At 37.0% G+C, this 20,671-nt stretch overlaps 1 protein-coding gene across 1 annotated transcript in view; it reads right to left on the bottom strand.

Moving 5' to 3' along the window:
• Positions 1–7,756: 7,756 nt before the first annotated feature.
• The window catches only part of LOC102830196 (protein FAM210A-like), a 39,898-nt gene continuing 26,983 nt past the window's right edge, over positions 7,757–20,671 (bottom strand). Inside the window, exons 2-3 of the mRNA XM_006876582.1 lie at positions 18,664–18,775; positions 7,757–7,990 (exon numbers count right to left, since the gene is read on the bottom strand). Of these exons, the coding sequence (XP_006876644.1) occupies positions 7,757–7,990; positions 18,664–18,775 (346 nt within the window). The remainder of the gene's footprint in view (positions 7,991–18,663; positions 18,776–20,671) is intronic.

The raw sequence follows: 20,671 nt of genomic DNA, 5'->3' as shown, positions 1-20,671 counted from the left end.
TCCTTATATCATTCAAGTTTATAAAGGAAGAAGAATGAAGTCCTGATGTAGGTACATGATGCAGAATCTTTTGAAATCCCATTTAACTTGAATCTGATACTGTATTTGAATGAAGTCATGGTGTGGCACTGTGGGTTTATGAGCTGACTGCAAAGTCGGTTTGAACTGCAAGGTCGGCAGTTCAAGCTTACCAGCTGCTACTCAGAAACCCTATACAGGGTTGCTATGGGTCGGAATCAACTCAATGGCATTTAACACCACCAATGTACAAACGGGCCAATAGAGATCAAAGTTCATAACAAATAATTAGAACTACATCTGGCTGACGACCGGGGGTCAGGCTTGCAAGATATATCCTTCGGTTGGTTCATGTTGCATGGAGGAGATTGTAACCATGGCAATGAAATGATATATGATAGGATGAATATATAAAGCTAATGTTCTCCCATGTAAACTATCACATAATTCACAATAAACATTATTTAAAAAAAAAAAAAAGAAACAATGGATCACAAAACAAAACAACTACACATCTGGTTCTATAGACTTATGGTCAGGTGATTAAATTCCAAGGCAGCAAACAGGTTCACAATCCTGAGTCTTTGTGTGCTACTAAGGCATCTAGGTCAATATGATTTTATTAGTTGTAAGACCATGATGCTAATAAAGCCAGTTAGTAGTAATAGAGACTTGCAAAAGAGGTGTTTAAATAGGAAATAACTTTGGTAATATTTCATCTGTTTTATTTTAGGCTAAGAAGACTCATTCCTTTTTTCCCATAGAATCCTTCAAAATTATAACTTGAGGCTTTCATCATGAGAAATGTTAATGATAATTCTTCCCTTTCGGTTTTCTAACTTCAGGTCTTTGCACTCTTCTTGAGCCAGCCTTTGAAATCTGTTCAGTTTCTTTTGTTTTAGCTACTCTGTGCTCAAGATCAGGTTTCAGACTCTCTTCTGACTTCATGTTTTTCTAGAGTCCTGTGTGTGGTGCTGTAGGATAAAGCACTGAACCCATCAGTCTGAACCATAAGGTCAGTGGTTCAAACTAACCAGTCACTCCTCGGAAACGTTATACAAAGTCACTATGAGTTGGCACCAACTTGACAGCACTCAACAACGGTCTTTAATGACCTTTTACTTTCTTCATCATGTCACTGATGTCAACCTACTTGTCTGGTCTTCAGTCATTTGTCTTTAATATGCCAAATTTATTCTTGAAATAGTCTCTAAATTCAGTCAGATGTATTTAAGGCCTTACTTTGACTTTCTTGGACTTACTTTGATTTTCTTCAGCTTCAACTGTAATTTACATATGAGTAATTAAGGGTCCACTTTGCAGTAGGTCACTGGCTTTGTCTAACTGAAAAATATTGACCACCTCTATTGTCTCTTTTCATAGATGTAATCTATTTGGTTCCTATGGTACTGGTGAAAAACAAGGCTCCAGTAATTGATGGAATACCAATTCAGATACTGCAACAAATATAAAACTGAAAGCTTTTACTCATTATGTCAAGAAATTTGGCAGATAGCTATGTGGCCAACCAACTGTAAGATTCATATTTGTACCCTTCCAAAGAAAGGTGATCAAACAGATGCAGAAAATTTCTAATATCATTAGTATCATATGCTAGCAAAATTTTGCTGAATTAAAAAAAACAGCTGCAGTCATATATTAACAGGGAACTACTTGAAGAACAAATTCAGGAAAGGACATGGAACAAGGGATATCACTGCTGATGTCAAATGGACCTTAGCTAAAAGCAGAGAATACTAGAAAGATGTTTACATGTGCTTTATTGACTACATTATAGCATTCACCTGTGTGGACCATAACAAATTATGGATATAGCATTGTGAAGACTGAAAATTTCACAACACTTAATTGTGCTCATGTGGAAACTGTATATGAATCAAGAGGCAGCTGTTCTAACAGAACAAACATACTGTATGTTTTTAAATGGAAAAGGTTGTATTCTTTCACTTTGTTCAGTAATATACTGAACAAATAATCCAGAAGCTGGGCTATATCAAGAACAACATAGCATCAGGATTGGAGTAACTCATTAACCTGAGAAATACATATGACATAACCTTGCTATCAGAAAGCAAAGATAACTTGAAGCACTTACTAATGGTCAAATTCATTTAGTATGGGTTATACCACAACATAAAGGAGGCCTGGACAACTTGGACATTGGCTACCCAAAATGGGGGGGCTACAAAGGCAAGAAGTGACTGGCTTACAAGCTTTCAAGAGGGAACCTAGATTCAGAGGGTGTGAAGGAAGGTAGAATCTCCACTGAGTAGTATCCTGTCTAGGCGGGGCTGATGAAATGAAATGCAGATGGGTCTCTTGTGATACAGTAGAGAGTAATTGTTATCAGGACTGCTTATGAGGGTTGGAAATGTAAAGGCAGACGTTTTGTAGCAAGGAGGGGAGTGATTAACTTTGCAGTCTAGGAGTGGAGGTCCCTAGGACCATCAAGGGAGAAGAGCAGAGAGTGGGACCCTACCCAGAGAAGAAGTGATGCCTGAGATGGAGGCAGAGACGATGATGTGGAGAGATGAAGCAGTTGGGGACTTTAGACAGAGAGAGGGAGAGGGGCTGTGTGCTGATAACCAGGGGCAGGCTTGTAGTGTATACCCTTTGGTTGGTTGATGATGCATTGAGGAGATTGTAACCATGGCAATGAAATGATGTACAATAGGATGAATGTAAAACTAATGTTCTCCCATGTAAACTATCACATAATTCACAATAAAACACTAAACAAACAAACAAACAAAAGTAGGCCTGAACTAATAAGAAACATCATGATAAACAGCAAATAACTGTCAAGGAGTTCATTCTTCTTGTACCGACAACCAATACCTGAGGAAGCAGCAATCAAAAAAATCAAAGGACATACTGTGTTGGGCAAATATGCTGTAAAAGACTTCTTTAATGCATCCAAAAGCAAATTAAGGTACAACTGACCCAAGCCAAGGGCTTTTTAATCACCTCATATATACATGAAAGCTGTACAATAAAACAGTAAGACCAAAGAAGAACAGATGCATTCAAATTGTAATGTTGGTGAAGAATATTGAATACAACATCATAGGCTGCTAGAGAGACCAAATTTGTCTTGGTGACAGTACAGCCAAAATGCTACTTAGAGGCAAGGATGATAAGGTTTCATCTTACATACTTTGGATATGTCATCATGAGGGACCAACTGCATGAAGATGACATCATGCTTAATAAAAGGTCAGTAATAAGCTTGAACATATCAAGAATTGTGAGAATAGCACAGGAATGGGCATTTTGTTCTGCTGTAAGAGGAGCTTCAAAACATTCATGGAAAATGGAGTTAAAATAGAATTTTTCCATGAACTTTTTGAAGTTCCCTTGTATATTAGCTCTGGTAGTGTAGTGGTTACAAATTGGACTGCTAACCTCATGGTTGGCAGTTCGAAACTACCAGCTGTTCTGTGGGAGAAAGAGGAGGCTTTCTGCTCTCCGTAAAGCTCTGCAGCCTCGAAAACCCTGTGCAGGGTCACCATGAGTCAGAACTGACTACACGGTACTTAACAACAACAAATGAGTCAGAAGAGCCAACAAACATGGTATCAAAAATCTGAAGCTTTCACCATTTCAAAAACTGAACCCTAGTCAACAAAACACATGTGCACAGTATCATAAAAACGAGTTGATTTTCAAAAGGATTCTTTAATAACTTACAAATGTATGCCTTATGAAAACATTTTATAGAAAGTACCACTTAAAAAAATATCAGGAAAGATGCACCCATTTTTTCTGCTTGTTGCTAAAGTCACTTTCTGTCCATTTTCTTGCCATCACCATATTCTTGGGTAAGAAATCCTTAAGATGACCTATACCCAAAGGGCAGAACACAGACATCAGATGTGTCTAATGTGCAACCTGCTTCTTGTATTTAAAGACCTCCTCTGCCTATATTATACCCATGTCTCACTTATTGAGAGTTAAGTTTCAAAGACCAGGTTGTTCTGTAAAATTGGCATTGTGTAAATTAGTGGCCAAGCCCCATCTGCAGTGTCAGTGCCTTCATTCCTGGTTGGGGGCCACTGGCACATCTCTTTTACCCTATTAACACACTCCTATTTAAACATGATCATGTGTATTAGATTTGGGATGCTGCTCTGCCTCATACTTCACAGAAGACAGAGATAAATAAATCCAAATTTCACTGTTTATAAAATGCGTTTCACCATATACATATACATATTCTGGTGTGGGATTGTAGGATAAACACTGGACTCAGCAGCCACTCCTCGGAAACGCTGTACATTGTAGCTATGAGTCGAAACCAGCTTGGTGGCACTTAACAACAAAATATAGGTATAATATGCCCGGTTTGAATTCTTTCACCATACTTATTCAATCTGTATGCTGAATAAATAATCCAAGAAGCTGGGTTATATGAAGAAAAACGTGGCATCAGGATTGGAGGAAGATTCATTAATATAACCTGTGATATGCAGATGAAACAACCTTGCTTGCTGAAAGTGAAGAGGACTTAAAATACTTACTGATGAAGATCAAAGACCACAGCTTTTGGTATGGATTGCATCTCAGTGTAAAGAAAACAAAAGTTCTCACAATTGTACCAATAAACAACATCTTGATCAGTGGAGAAAAGACTGAAGTTGTCAGACTTCATTTTTCTCAGATCAGCCATAAACACTCACGGAAGAAGCAGGGAAAAAAAAGAAAAGACGTATTACATTAGGTAAATCTGCTGCATAAGACCTCTTTAAAGTGTTGAAGAGCAAAGATGTCAGTCTGAGGACAAAGTATGCCTGATTCAAGTCATAGTATTTTCAATAGCCTCATATGAATGCGAAAGTTGGGCAGTAAGGAAGACTGCAGAACAACTGATGCACTGGATTTATGATGTTGGAGGAGATTATTGTTAAGTACCATGGAATGCCAAAAGAACAAAGAGATCTGTGTTGGAAGAAGTACAGCCAGAGTGTTCCCTGGAAGCCAGGATGGCCAGACTCCATCTCTCATACTTCCAACATATTACCAGGTAGGACTAGTTCCTGGAGAAGGATATCATGTTTGGTAAAGTGGAGGGCTAGAGAGAAAGGGAAGACCCCCAATGGGATGGATTGGCACAGTGGCAGTAGCAATGGGTTGGGTGTACCAATGATTGTGAGGCTGGTGTAGTACCAGGCAATGATTTGTTCTGTTGTGCATATGGTTGCTATGAGTTGGTACCAACTTGATGAGCTCTGGTAGCCTACTGGCTACAAGTCAGGCTGCTAACCTTAAAGCCAGCAGTTTAAAATTACCAGCTGCTCTGTGGGAAAAAGATGAGGCTTGCTACTACCATAAAGATTTACAGCCTTGGAAACCCTATACAGGGTTGCTATGAGTTGGATCTGGCTTCACAGCACATAATCGCCATCACCATATATACAGATATATACAGAGTCCTGGTGTGGCGCTGTAGGATAAGCAGTGGACCGTAAGGTAGGTTTGAACCAAAAGGTTGGCAGTTAAAACTTACCAGCCACTCCTTAGAAACGCTATACAGGATCACTATGAGTCAGAAGTGACTTAACAACATATATATTAATAATCTAAGACATTAATATTTCAAGCATTTATTACAGATGTCTCTTTGTAACTTTTCTTATAGACTAGGTTAGCAATAAGCTAGCAACTGCATTTCTGAATCATTTCTGGATGCCCATCTTCAAAGAATGTTTTTTTTTTAACCCAAGACTCTCAAAGCACTCACGGGCAGTGTTCTCATTCTAATGGGATAAACACAATTTGATTACAAAACTGGAACAAAGAAAATAAATTTCTATTCTCAAGATTATTAGTGACTTCTCTTAGTTGTTGTTGTAAGTGCTGTCAAGTCGGTTCCAACTCAATGAACCTGTATAGGGTTTCTGAGGAACAGCTGGTGGGTTTGAACTTTGACTTTCCGATGCTTATCGATACTACAGCGCCCCAATAGGACTCCTAGTGACTTTTAAGAACTCAAAATTTATACCCACTGGAAAATATACCCTGTAAAATGTGGAAAGTAAATATAAACTACTTTAGAAGAATTCTACAAGAAGTTATAACACAGGCAAAGTCTCAAGTAGTTAAAAGAACTGTACTACTCTCACCCTCTCATACCTTATCCACCAAAGAAAATATTCCAACCATAGCATATTGAGAAGCATTTCCAAACTAATGAGTACATGTATAAAATACAAAATCCGCCCCCCCCCATTAAACTATCTTTTACAGTTTGTCAGACTCAGTATCTGATACAATAATCATGCCCAGTAGCAGAGACCTGTCATATTTTCTTGGCTTACCAGATAACTGATAACAATGACAGCCTAAACATGGATCATGTCTTCTTCCAAATATCAATTACTGGGTAAGAATCAGCAGTTGGAGCAAAGACAGGCACATGCACGTTCAAACATACATGCACAATCATGGCAACTTTCCTATCTGACAACGGTTGCATTTCCTTCCAAAAAAAGATAATTTAATGCATAGTTTTGCTACCAAGCATTCAAGTAAAATGCCCAAGCAAGGGTCTTTCAATCTAAGGGAAAAAGAAGTAGCTCCAATTAAAATGTATACCCCCCAATGAAATCAACATTTCCAGTGCAAGTGGCTCTATACTCTATACAATAAGCACTGAACTCCAAACCCCAAGGTTGACCACCAGCCACTCTGTAGGAGAAAAATGAGGCTTTCTGCTCTGGAGAACCCTATACAGGATTGTTTTGAGTAAAAACGACTTGATGGCACTTAATAACAATGAAATCAGCATTAGCTCTGAAGCCACAACAGTGGGATTATAGTCCTGGATAGCCGAGGAAAAAAAAGACTTATCTACATGCCCAAGAGAGTACGGAATCTCCTTGGACAACTTGATGTGATCTAGTCTCGCAAACCTTTATCCAATTGAAAACCACTAGCGTGAGTAGATGCTTGAGAATATTTCATCATTAAAATGAAAGTATAATTACTTATACTTTTTCTCTGAAAGATTAGTTGAAGAGGACACAATAAAGTTATATGTTCTAGAAGGTCACTACCAATATATAATTTGAAAATGAACTATGATATATACATGTGTTTAAAAGATTTTCGTTGTAATAAGCATCAATAAAAATAAATTTTAAAGGGTCATTTTTTTCATCTACATATAACCAATGCATATTATTTATATACATATGTCTTCATTTAAATTAAACTTTCTTCATATATCATGTAAATATTAACTGGTACATAGTTGTTATATACTGTTTTTATAGAAAGGCAATTTGATGATACTAGTTTGTTTCCACACTGAGAAGTGAATACAGTTAAAAGTTTGAGTTATATAACAATGAAGACTCAAGACGAAGAGTCTGTCTACAGATGCAGTCTGCCTCATCTGCATAATTACAGGGGGATAACAGAACACATGCAACAAGCATGATTCTGAAGACCTGGGGGGTGGGGGAGGAACTCTTGTCACTGTTTAATGCTACTATTGATGTAAAATTTTTACATTAGATTCATTTTTTTTTCCCCAAATAAACACTGATTTTTCTAGTGATATTTAACTTTAAAAGGTATCCTGGTTCTTTAATCCTCAGAAAACTGGTATATGTAGGCAATTCACCTAAAAAATAATTAGGAAAATGTATCACTGCCTAGAGTCTCCAAAGGGTTAAAGTGCATCAATATTCTATGATCTATTATGAAAGGCACCCTACTCCACTTTTTTCTTAAAAGAAACTTTTTCTTTGGTTTCTTGTAATTTTTCAGTGAGTCTATCCTTTGTTTCTTCCATTTTCTCTGTGAGAAGTTCCTTGGTCTCTTCCATCCTGTCCTGTAGATATTCCTTAACTGGAGGAGGTGTTGACATGTAGCCATGACTTCGCAAATACTTGACAGTAAAGGACGTTCCTCCCAAAGTAACAGTATATCGGGCAGGTGTTGCAATCTTAAGAAAGAAGCAAATATAGGAAGATCAACACCTGATCATGACCATCATCTCTTAAAAACAAATTGAAATTAAAGTTCTGTAATAACCAAGCAGTATAAAATGCTTCATTGCCTCACAAAGTTATTATAGTTAATACCCTACATGGTTTTCACTCCTAAAAGAGATGCTTTTTCTGTAACTTCATCTTATAAATGTTTGTCACTTAGACAACCCAACCAAAAATTACAGAAATATCAGTCAACATTCAATTTATCTGTCAGTTTGTCCTACAGTGGTGACTTGCATGCTGCTGTGATTCTGATGACCATGCCACTGGTATTTTATGTACCAGTAGGGTCACCCAAGGTGGTGGTTCAACCGAGCTTCCAGACTAAGACAGTATAGGAATAAAGATGGACTACTTCCTAATATTGAGTCAGCACCAGAATACTTAACACTGAAACACGAGCATAAGAATATTATCAGACATAGTGTGGGAAGATGAGCCCCTCAAGTTGGAAGGCACTCAAAATACAACTGGAGAAGAGCTGCCTTCTCAAAATGGAGTAGACCACGATGACCAGAATAGAATAAAGCTTTTGGGACCTTCATTTCCTGACAAGGCACAACTCAAAATGAGGAGAGACAGTTGTAAACATCCATTAATAATCAGAACATGATATGTACTAAGTATGAATCTAGGAAATTTGGAAGTTTTCAAAAGCAAAATGGAATATTAAACATCAAAATCCGAGGCATTAGTGAGCTGAAATGGACTGACTGGTATTGGCCATTTTGAATCAGACTATCACATCATTTAGCATGCCAGAAATGACCAACTGAAGAAGAATGATGTCGCATTCATCATCAAAAGAACTTTTCCAGATCTATCTTGAGGTATAATGTTGTATGTGATAGGATAATACCCATATGCCTAAACAGAAGACTGGTTAATACAACAATTATTCAAATTTACAAGCCAACCACTAAAGCCAGGGATGACGAAATTGAAGAATTTTACCAACATTGGGATACAACAACAACACTGGCAAAATACTAAAGGATGCAGAAAGCATCAAAACAAGATGAATGGTATATGGAGAGTCACTGTACCAAAAAGAAATCATTGATGTTCAGCCATTTCCTGATGCAGCATATGACCAAGAGCCAATGATATTGAAGGAAGAAGTCCAAGGTGCACTGTATGCATTGGCAAAGAATACGCTTCCAGGAATTGATGGAACACAAATTGCAATTTTTCAACAAACTGATGCAGCACTGGAGGCACTCACTCATCTGCCAAGAAATGATTGGAAGAGATCCATTCCAAAGACAGTTAACCCAACAGAATGTGGAAATCATTGGGAAGTATTATTAATATTGCATGCAACTAAAATTTTGCTAAAGAGAATTCAAACACGGCTGCAGCAATCCACTGACAGGGAACTCCCAGATGTTTAAGCCATATTCAGACAAGGATGTGGAATGAGGTATATCACTGTTGGCACCAGATAGATCTTGGCTGAAAGCAGAGAATACCAGAAAGACGTTTAACTGTGCTTTACTAACTACGTAAAAGATTCCAATTGTGTGGATCATGATAAACTGTAGACAACAATGCTGAGAGTCAGTATTCCAGGACATTAAATTGTGCTCATTTATTTGAACAGAACAAGGGAACACAAAGTGGTTTAAAATGAGTAAAGATGTGTGTCAGGTCTGTATTCTTTCACCAGACTGTATGCTGAGTAAATAATCCAAGAAGCTAGATTATATGAAGAAAAATGTGGCATCAGGATTGGAGGGAAGAGTCATTAACAACCTGTGATATGCAGATGACACAACCTTGCTTGCTGAATGTAAAGAGGACTTAAAATATTTACCGATGAAGATCAAATATCACAACCTTCAGTATGGGTAGCACCTCAATGCAAAGAAAACAAAAATCCTTACCACTGGACTAGTAAACAACATCATGATGAATGAAAAAAAGACTGATGTTGTCAACAACTTCATTTTGCTCAGAACCACCATCAATATTCATGGTCAAGAAATCAGATGACGTACTGCATTGGGCAAATCTGCTGCACAAGACCTCATTAAAGTATTCAAGAGCAAAGATGTCAGTTTAAGGATTAAGGTATTCCTGACCCAAGCCTTGGTATTTTCAATAGCCTCATATCCACGTGAAAGTTGTACAATAAATAAGGAACACCACAGAACAGATGCATCTGAGTTCTGGTGTTGGCGAAGAATATTAAAAGTATCATGGACTGCCAAGAGAACAAACAAGTATGTGCTGGAAGCAGTACAGCCAGAATGCTCCAAACTTCATCTTGCATACTTAAAACATATTCTAAGAAAGGACCAGTCCCTGGAGAAGAGCTTCATACTTGTTAAATGGAGGGTCAGCGAAAACGAGGAAGACCCCCAGTGAGATGGAGTGGCACTGTGGCAAGAGCAATGGGCTTAAGCATAGCAACAATTGTGAGGCTGGTGCAGGACTGGGCAGTGTTTCTTGTGTTGTACACAGGGTCACTATGAGTCAGTAATGACTTGACAGCACCTAACAATAACGACAACAACATCCAGTCAACAGAACTGAAGTCCTTAAACACTAGTAACAGCAACACATGTATAAGTGTTTCTATTTCTTAATTACCACATTCTTTATTTCCTTAACACTACAACATTAATTACTGAGAGTGAATATCTTGGCATGGCACTGAACTGCAAAGTCAGCATGAGCTACAGGGCCAATGGTTCAAACTCACCAGGTGCTCCTCAGAAACCCTATACAGGGTCGCTATGGGTCAGAACCAACTTGATAGCACTTAACAACCACAACAACAATCTAGAGCTAAACTAAAACTAAAATGCTTCATCTGGTACAAGGCAGGGGGCAAATGTCACTTTATTAATGAACTGAGTTTAGTTTCATTCCTCTCATTTATCCAGGCCTTATTAAGTTCCTTTCTCATTATAATAGGCCCTGGTTCTGGAATCATAATCAGAGACTTCTATGAAACCAAAAGAGGTTAGTAGACTGCAGACATACACAGGATGAACTGTGATCAGAGACTTAAGGGTTAAAAGTTAAAGAGCAGATGAACTGAGCAAGCAGAAGAGATTATATTGCATTTTAATGGTTTTATTTTAAAAATCATAGTCATAACGCTGTAGGATAAGCACTGGACTGATAACTGAGAGGTCGGGAATTCAAACCCAGCAGCTGCTCCTCAGAAACTCTATACAGGGTCACTATGAGTTGGAAGATAAAATTCCTAATGTCTAGGTGCTCATAATCAAATAAAGAAAATAAACATTTGAAAAATCCACTACAACACAATGAGATGAACTTTGACAGCTACTAACAAGCTGTGGGAACATAGCATAAGGAGCAATTCTAATTAGTGAAATTGGTTACATAAACATCATGATAATTTGCTTCATGAAGATCAAATTAAAGCCACTATAACTGATAATATGTAAATTTAAAGCTTTAATGTTGAAAATCAAAAGAGAGTCAAGTTTGTTTTTTGTTCACAATATGGTAAAAGAAAAATTTTTTGAAGTATTGTAGGAATTTTATAGAAAAATGAAACAGAAAACCTATCTCACACAGTATACAAAAAGATCATTACTTCTCTGTCAGTCTGTCATATTGTGGAGCTTTGTGTGTTGCTGGGATACTGGAAGCTATGCTGCCGGTATTTAAATACAAGCTGGGTTCCCCTTGGTGGCAGAGCTTTCGGTTTAAGATAGAATAAATAGAAAGAAGGAAAGGCAGACAACTTCTAAATAGTTAGCCACTGAGAACCTGTGAAAGAACAGCAGTGAAATCTGTGAAATATTGGCTGATATAGTGACAGAAAATGAATCACTAAGGTTGGAAGGCACTCAAACTATGACTAGGGAAGAGCTGTCTCCTCAAAATAGAGTTGACTTTAATGACATAGACAAAATAAAGTTTTCAGAACCTTCATTTGCTGATACAACTCAAAATGAGAAGGAACAGGTGCAAACACACATTAATACTCAGAACATGGACATATGAAGCATGAATCTTGGCAAACTGGAAGATGTAAAAATAAAATGGATCACACAAACATCGATACCCTGTGCATTAGTGAACTGATTACTTTGCTGGGACGTCAAACTGAAGAGGAATGCCATCGGATTCATTGACAAAAAGAACATCTCAAAATTTACCTTGAAGTACAATGCTGTCTGTGATAGGTAATATCCATACACTTACAAGGAAGACTGGTTAATACCACTATTATTCAAATTTACACACCAACCACTAAAGCCAATGATGATGAAATTAAAAAACTTTACAAAATTCTTCAGCCTGAAATTGATCAAACATGCAATCAAGATACATTAATAATTATTGGTGATTGGAATGGAAAAGTTGGAAACAAAAAGGAAGGATTAGTAGTTGGAAAATATGGTCTTGATAACAGAAATGATGCTGGATATCTCATGATGGAATTTTGCAAGACCAGTGATTTATTCATTGAAAATAACCTTTTTTTCCAACAACATACACATGGACTTCATCTGATGGAATATAAATGAATCAAATTTATTGTATCTGTGGGAATAGACAATAGAGAAGATCAGTATCATCAGCCAAAAACATGGCCAAGGGCAGACTATGGTAGAGACCACCCATTATTCCTAAGCAAATTCAGGCAGAAATTGAAGAAAATTTTAAGAACTCCACCAGAGCCAAAAGCTGATCTTGAGTTTATTCTATCTGAATTTATATACCATATCAAGAACAGATTTGATGCATTAGTCACTAATTACCTAAGAACGGAAGAACTGTGGGATGACATCATACAGGAAGAAAGTAAAAGGTCATTAAAAAAAAAAAGGAAAGAAAGAAAAGACTAAGATGGATGTCAGTAGAGACTCGACTCTGAAATTTGCTGTTGATCGTAAAGAAGCTAAAGCGACTAGAAGAAATGAGTAAAAGAGCAGAGCAGAAAATTTCAAAGGGCAGCTTGAAAAGAGAAAGTTAAATATTATAATGAAATGTGCAGAGACCTGGAGTTAGAAAATTAAAAGAACAAGCTCAGTATTTCTAAAGCTAAAGAACTGAGGAAAAAATCTAGCTCCAGATTGCAACGTTGAAGGATTCTACCGCAACGTAGTGGCTTTGAAGGATAGTCACTGGACTATAAATCACAAGGGTGGTGGCTTGAGCCCAAAAGTCACTTAGTGGGAGAAAGATGAGGCTTTCTGCTCCTGAAAACATTTACAATCTAAGAAACTCTACAGAGGGTCACTATGAGTCAGAATTGACTTGAAAGGTACTGTAAACATTAATAGAAGGACTACACAGAGTCACTGTACCAAAAGAAATGGTCCAAAATCAATTATTTCAAGATGTACCATATGACCAGAGCCTATCCTACTGAAGGAATTAGTCTAAGGAGCATTGAAGGCACTGGTGAAAAACAAGGCTCTAGGAATTGATGATGAACAAATTTAAATGTTTAAATAAATTGATGCAGAACTGGAGGTGTTCATTTGTCTATGTCAAGAAATTTAGAAGACAAGGTACAGTACCTGGCCAACTGATTGGAAGAGATTAACATTTGTGCCCATTCTAAGGAGCTGTCAGAAATTCAAGCTGGATTCAGAAGATGACATGAAATGAGGGAAATCACTTGTGACATCAGATGGATATTTGCTAAAAGTAAATAATACCAGAAAGATGTTTAATTGTAATTTACTGACTATGCAAAAGCAATCAGTTACATGGATCATAACAAACTATGGGTAACATTAGGAAGAACAGCTATCCCAGAACACTTAATTGTGCTCATGAGGAACCTGTACATGGGCCAAAAGGAAGTTGTTCGAACACTGCAAGGGGATACTAAATGGTTTAAAATCAGGAAAGGTACTGCCAGGATTGTCTCCTTTCACCATATTTATACTTATTTGATCTGAAAGCTAAGCAAAATCCCAGAAGCTGTATTATATGAAGAATGTGGCATGAGATTAGATGAAGACTCATTAACAACTTCGATACTCAAATGACACAACCTAGCTTGCTAGAAGTGAAGAAGACTTAAGATACTCATGAATTTCAAAGACTATAGCCACCTTATGTATGGATTCAGTATTGCGATACACCTCAATGTAAAGGGAACAAGAACCTTTACAACGGGACCAATAAATGTTTTTAGGCGCCTTTGAGTTGGTTCCGACTCAGTGACTATACACAACAGAACGAAACACTTCCAAGTCTTAACCGTCTTCACAATTACTGCTGCCACTTTACCAATTCATCTTGTTAGGGGTCTTCCTATTTTTTTCACTGACCCTCTACTTTACAGCACATGATGTTCTTCAAGGACTGATCCCTCTTGATGACATGTCCAAAGTATGAGAGACAAAGTCTCTCCATCCTGGCTTCTAAGAAGCACTCTGACTATACTTCTTCCAACATAGATTTGTTTGTTCTTCTGGCAGTCCATGGTGCTTTCATTATTCTTCTCCAACACTATAACTCAAATGCATTAATTCTTCTATCATCTTTCTTATTCACTGTGTAACTTTCACATGCATTTGAGGCTACTGGAAAGATTAAGGCTTGGGTCAGGCATACCTTAGTCCTCACACTGACAACTTTGCTCTTAAATACTACTTTAAAGAGACCTTATACAGCAGGTTTGCCTAATGCAATACGTTGTTTGATTTCTGAATGCTGTTTCTATGAGTGTTGACTTTGGATCCATGAAAAAAGAAGTCTTATACAACTTCAATCTTTTCTTCGGATCTTATTTATTGATCTTGTTGTGAGGATTTCTGTTTTCTTTACATTGAGGTGCAATTCATACTGAAGACTATAGTCTTTGATTTTCATCAGTAAGTATTTTAAGTCCTCTTCACTTTCAGCAAGCAAGGTTGTGTTATCTGCATATCACAGGTTGTTTATGAGTTTTAGTCCAATCCTGAGGCCACTTTCTTCTTCATATAACCCAGCTTCATATAATACAACCCCGACACACACCTTTCCTGATTTTAAATCATTCAGTATTCCCTTGTTCTGTTTGAACTACTGCCTCCTGGTCTATATACAGGTTCCTCATGAGCACAATTAAATACTTTGGAATACCTATTCTTCACAATGTTATCCATAGTTTGTTATGATCAACAAATTCAAATGCCTTTGCATAATCAATAAAGCACAAGTAAATACCTTTCTGGTATTCTCTGCTTTCAGTCAAGACCCATATGACATTAGCAATGATATCCCTAGTTTCATGTCCTCTTCTGAATCCAGCTTGAATTTCTGGCAGTTCTCTGTTATATACTGTAGCATCGTTTTTAAATTAACTTCAGCAAAGCTTTATTTGCATGTGATATTAATGATATTCTAAGATGAATCTGCATTCCACTGGGTCACCTCTTTTAAATGGGCACAAACATAGATCTCTTCCAATCAGTTAGCCAGGTAACTGTTTTCCAGATTATTTAGCATAAGTGATGGACTGCCTCCAGTGCTGCCTCCATTTGTTGAAAGATTTCAATTTGCATTCCATTAATTCCCAGAAGCTTCAGTGTACCTTCGTCTTCTTCCTTTAGTATCACTGGCTCCTGATCAATCATATGTTACCTCTTGAAATGGTTGAACATCGACCATTTCTTTTTGGTATAGTAAGTCTGTGCATACCTTCCATCTTCTTTTGAAGCTTTGGCATCATTCAATATTTTGTCCATTTGTTGTTGTTAAGTCCCCTACAGAGTGATTGTATATAGGGTTTCTGAGACCTTAAATCTTTACGGGAGCAGAAAATAAATTAAAGAAGACTTAAATAACTGGAAACAGACTTCACATTCACAGACTTAAATGCTGAATATTGTTGAGATTTCAATACTACCCAAAGCAATCTATAAATTCAATGTAATCCGTCATTAAAATTCCAACAGCCTTCTGGAATAACTGGAAAAGCTAATCCTCAAATGGTGTCCTGGTGTAGCGCTGTGTGATAAAGCACTGGACTGCAAGGCCGGTTTGAACCACAAGACTGGTGGTTCAAACTCACCAGCTGCTCCTTGGAAACTCTATACAGGTTGACTATGAGTTGGAACAAACTCAACGGCACTTAACAACAACAATCCTCAACTTAAATGGAAGGGCCTGCCCCACCAAAAACAAATGCTGCCACTGAGTTGATGCTGACTCACAGCCACCTTATAGGACAGAGTAGAACTGCCACTAGGGTATCCAAGACAGTAATCTGAATGGAAGTAGACTACCACATCTTTCTCCTAAGGAGTGCTAGTGGGTTTGAACTGCTGACTTTAAGTCCTTAACCACGGCACTACAGGGATTTCTTATATAGAAAGGCAAGGGATCTCAAATAGCTAAAGCAATCTTGAAAAAGAATAAAATAAGAGTACTCAAACTTTCTGATTCTATAAAGGTACAGTAATCAAAACAACCTGGTACTGACTTAATGGTAGGCATATAGAGCAACAGAACACAATTGAGAGTTTAGAAATAAACACATACATCTATGGTCAATTTATTTTCAACAAGAGTGGTAAAACTTGTTGAAAATGTTTTGATGACGGTTAATGGGGAAAGAAAAGTCTATCCAATAAATGGCACTGGGTAAACTGGAGTTCTACATGCAAAAAAATGAAGCAAGATCCATGCTCCACACAATATACAAAAAAAGTTTTTTAAATGAAACAGATCTAAATGTGAGAATTAAAACTGTAAAAGTCATAGAAGAAAACATAGGGATATGGCTACACTAGTTTTTTAACAATGGACTATCAGATATGATAACAAATGCATAAGCAGCAAGAAAGCAGAAAAAACAGCCCTCAAAACAATCAAATACTGTATGGTCAACAAATGACTGTACCAACAGAGTGAAGTGACAATCTACAGATTAAGAGAAAACTTTCTGTAATCATATATACAAAAAGGGTCTATTATTCAAAGTATGCAAGAAACTTCTACAACTTAACAAGACAGGCCAATAAAAATGGGCAAAGGACATAAACAGACATTTCACTAAAGAGGATATACGAATGTCTAACACATGAAAAGATTTTCAATGCTATTAGCTATTACTTGTTGCTGTTACGTAGTCATTCCCACCAAAACTCACTGTTATCAAGTTGATTCTGACTCACAGTAAGACTCTACAGGACAGAGTAGAGCTAGCTGCTCCATAGGTTTTAGAGACTGCAAATCTTTACGAGATAGTTTCATTCTTTTCCCTTGGAGTAAATGGCAGATTCAAATGCGAACTTTGAGGTGTTAGCCATGGATATTTTCAATTTCACAATCTAGCTTGCTAAAATCAAAAAGGACTTTAAATACTATTGACAGAGATCAAAGACTACAGCCTTCAGTATGGATTTAACCTCAATGTAAAGAAAACAAAAATTCTCACAACAGGGCTAATAAGTAACATCATGATAAATAGAGAAAAGACTGAAGTTGTCAAAGACTTCAATTTGTTTGAATCCACAATCAATGCTCATGAAAACAGAAGTCAAGAAATCAACTAATGTATTAGGCAAATCTGCTGCCCAAGACCTCTTGAAAGAGCAAATATCAGTTTGAGGACTAAGGTGCACCGGACCCAAGCCTCATACAAACAAGAAAGTTCGACAGTGAATAAAGAAGACTGTAGAAGAATTGCTGTGTTTGAATTATGAAAGTGCGAGGACAAATAAATTTGTCTTGGAAGAAGTACAACCAGAATGCTCCCTAGAAGGAAGGATGGTGAGAGTTTATCTTTTGTACTTTGGACATGTTATCATGAGGGACCAGTCCCTGGAAAAGGACACCATGCTTGATAAAGCAGAGGGTCAGTGAAAAAGAAGACCCTAAACAAGATGAACTGATATTGGCTGCAAAAATGGGTTCAGATGTGAGGATGGTACAAGCCTAGGCAATGTTTTGCTCTGTTGGTCACTCTGAGTTGGAACTAATTCGATGGCACCTTACATACTAAAAAGATGAATCAATTATAAATTATAAAATATACGCTAAATTTCACTAACAAGGCAGGTGGAATATAGATTTCTGTATAAGATCTTTTCTCCAACTGAGAAGCTGAGAAGTTCAAACCATCAATCTTTAGATTAGCAGCTGACTGCTTAAATATTTTACCATCAAGGCACCTTCCTAAAAAATTAACCAAAAAACTCCAAGCCCCCACCCATCAAGTGGATTCTGACACACAGAGATTGCATATATATATAGAGAGAGGGTCTTCAAGACTGTCAATATTTACAGGGGCAGACAGTCTCATCTTTCTCCTGTGGAGTAAACAGCTTGTGAGTTTGAACTGTCAACCTTGTGGTCAGCAGTCTAATATCTAACCCACAGTGCCACCAAGGCTCCTATAAAGACTACGGCATAGAAAACCCTATTTTGTCACACTGGATTGCTATGAGTTGAAATACGCTGACAGCAACTAACAACATCACAGGAAATAAACGTTTGTCTTATTTTTAAGGCACTTTTTCTAAACAAATATTTTATTTACACTCTAAAACCTTTTAAAACGTCATTCATGAGATATATGAGAAATGAAATACATTATGATAAATTTCAAAAAGTATCTACTGGGTGTTTAAATGGAGTTTTATGAAGTTCAGTCTAGCTACCAATCTGTTTATATAATAGTACCTACCTTAAACAAGGCATATGCTGTTAGTGCATTTCCACTCTGGGAATTTTTGAGAATGTTGACTATGCTGTCTGGTAACCCAATGAGTTCTAGAAAAGGAACGACATTCACTCCTCTGTGGAAAAAAAACAAAACATAATTTACATATTTACATACTTTTAAGGACAAATATTTTCAAGATGATTTGAAAACACTAAAGCCAAAATTTTCTGTAACTTTTATTAAATTTAGTTTAAAATGTTGTTCTGCATCATTAACAATTTTAATTTCACTATGAACAAACATGTTACTTAATGTACATTATGCCTAAGAACATCACCATCAAAAAGAAATAAAATGTATGACGCTGCTGTGTTGTATCTAATATCTGCAACATCTAATTTGCTTTTGCACTTGTAAATCCATAACTAGCATATTAGGAAAAACAGAAACAGAGGATATTGAGTAGTTTTATGTAATCAGAATCTTAGTTTCATCAACCAGATACTTTGAATGCAATTCAAATTTCAAGATTTACTTTGAAAACTACATGTCAAACTATATATGTACTATTATAGCAAAAGCAAGTAATATTGTTCTATTTTGCAAAGAATGAATCATTACATGATTTCAGGAAAACTTTAATTTTATTCAAGATACCACCATTTTATTATCAGATTTCCAAGACTCATGAAGAAGCAATCATCATAAATCACAACAAATTTTTGGAGGGAGAAAAAAGAAGGTACAGGAAGTCTAAGACTGGTAAAAATGAAATTAGTTTTTTTTATTTTCTCCAAATATTAACATTTTGCTACACTGGCTCTTGCTTACCCCCGTTCTATGTGTAGTTTTGCAGAAATTGTGGCACATCACCCCTAAATTAGAAAAATATACTGACTTGCCCCTATATCTACCTTTTCATATTTAGAGTCTGCTTTTCTTTTAGAAGTATTCTCTAGACTTTTCTTGGAGGGTGGTGGAGTGGGAGAGTAGTGAAGGTTCATGGTAGAACACCTCTTAATTTGTCTGATTGTTTTCTTATGATTAGATACAGATGTGGTGATGTAGGATACGCACTGGACCGTAAGCTCGGTTTGAACAAGGTTGGCAGTTCAAACCCACCAGCTGCTCGCTCCCTGGAAACCCAATACAGTGTTGCTGTGAGTCAGAACCAATTCAGTGGTACATAACAACAACAAAATAGATTGACTGTTGTACCCTGTTGTGCAACAGTTAAGTGCTTGACTGCTAACTAACAGACTGGTGGTTTAAACCTATGCAACCACTGTGTGGGAGAAAGACCTGGAAATCTGCTTCCATAAAGATTATAGCCAAGAAAACCCTATGGGGCAGTTGACTCTATCAAATGATGCTGCAAGAGTTGGAATCATCTTGATGGCACCCAGCAATAACAACAAAGTAGATTATAACAGGAAAAGTGCACAATTAATTATGTGTTCATATTAGTGCATCATAACAAAACCATACCAAACTCACCACCACAGAGTCGATTTTGACTCATAGCGACCCTGCATATAGTTTCTGAGGCTGTACTCTTTACTGGAGCAGAAAGCTACATCTTTCTCCTGCAGAGCAGCTGGTGAGTTTGAAATACTGACCTTGCACTTACCAATCCAGTGTTTATCCTACAGCACTACCAGTATGTTCCATTGTTAGTATTAGTGTTTGACTCTTGGTTAAAGCAGGGTCCACAGATTGATTTCTCCACTGTAAATATACAGTATAATTTATATTTTTCCCCTTGTAATTTATAAGAAGGAATTGCCTGGATCAATTACTATGATACCAATAGAATCTTAATTTGTATTTTAATAGTAAAAAATGATTTGGTTAACTGGAGAAAAAGTATTCCTCTCTGTGATTTTATTATATGCTACGAATTCAAGGGGTACTGGTAGTAGACAAGACTGATCATCTTTAAGATTGTTGTTGTTGTTATTATGTGCCATCAAGTCGGTTCCGACCCATAGCGACCCTGTATAGGGTTTCCGAGGGTGTAAATCTTTAC

Source organism: Chrysochloris asiatica, unplaced genomic scaffold (genome assembly GCF_000296735.1).
Source record: "Chrysochloris asiatica unplaced genomic scaffold, ChrAsi1.0 scaffold00392, whole genome shotgun sequence".
In the NCBI taxonomy this organism is placed as follows: Eukaryota; Metazoa; Chordata; class Mammalia; order Afrosoricida; family Chrysochloridae; genus Chrysochloris; species Chrysochloris asiatica.
This window is presented reverse-complemented; position numbering and strand designations above follow the sequence as displayed.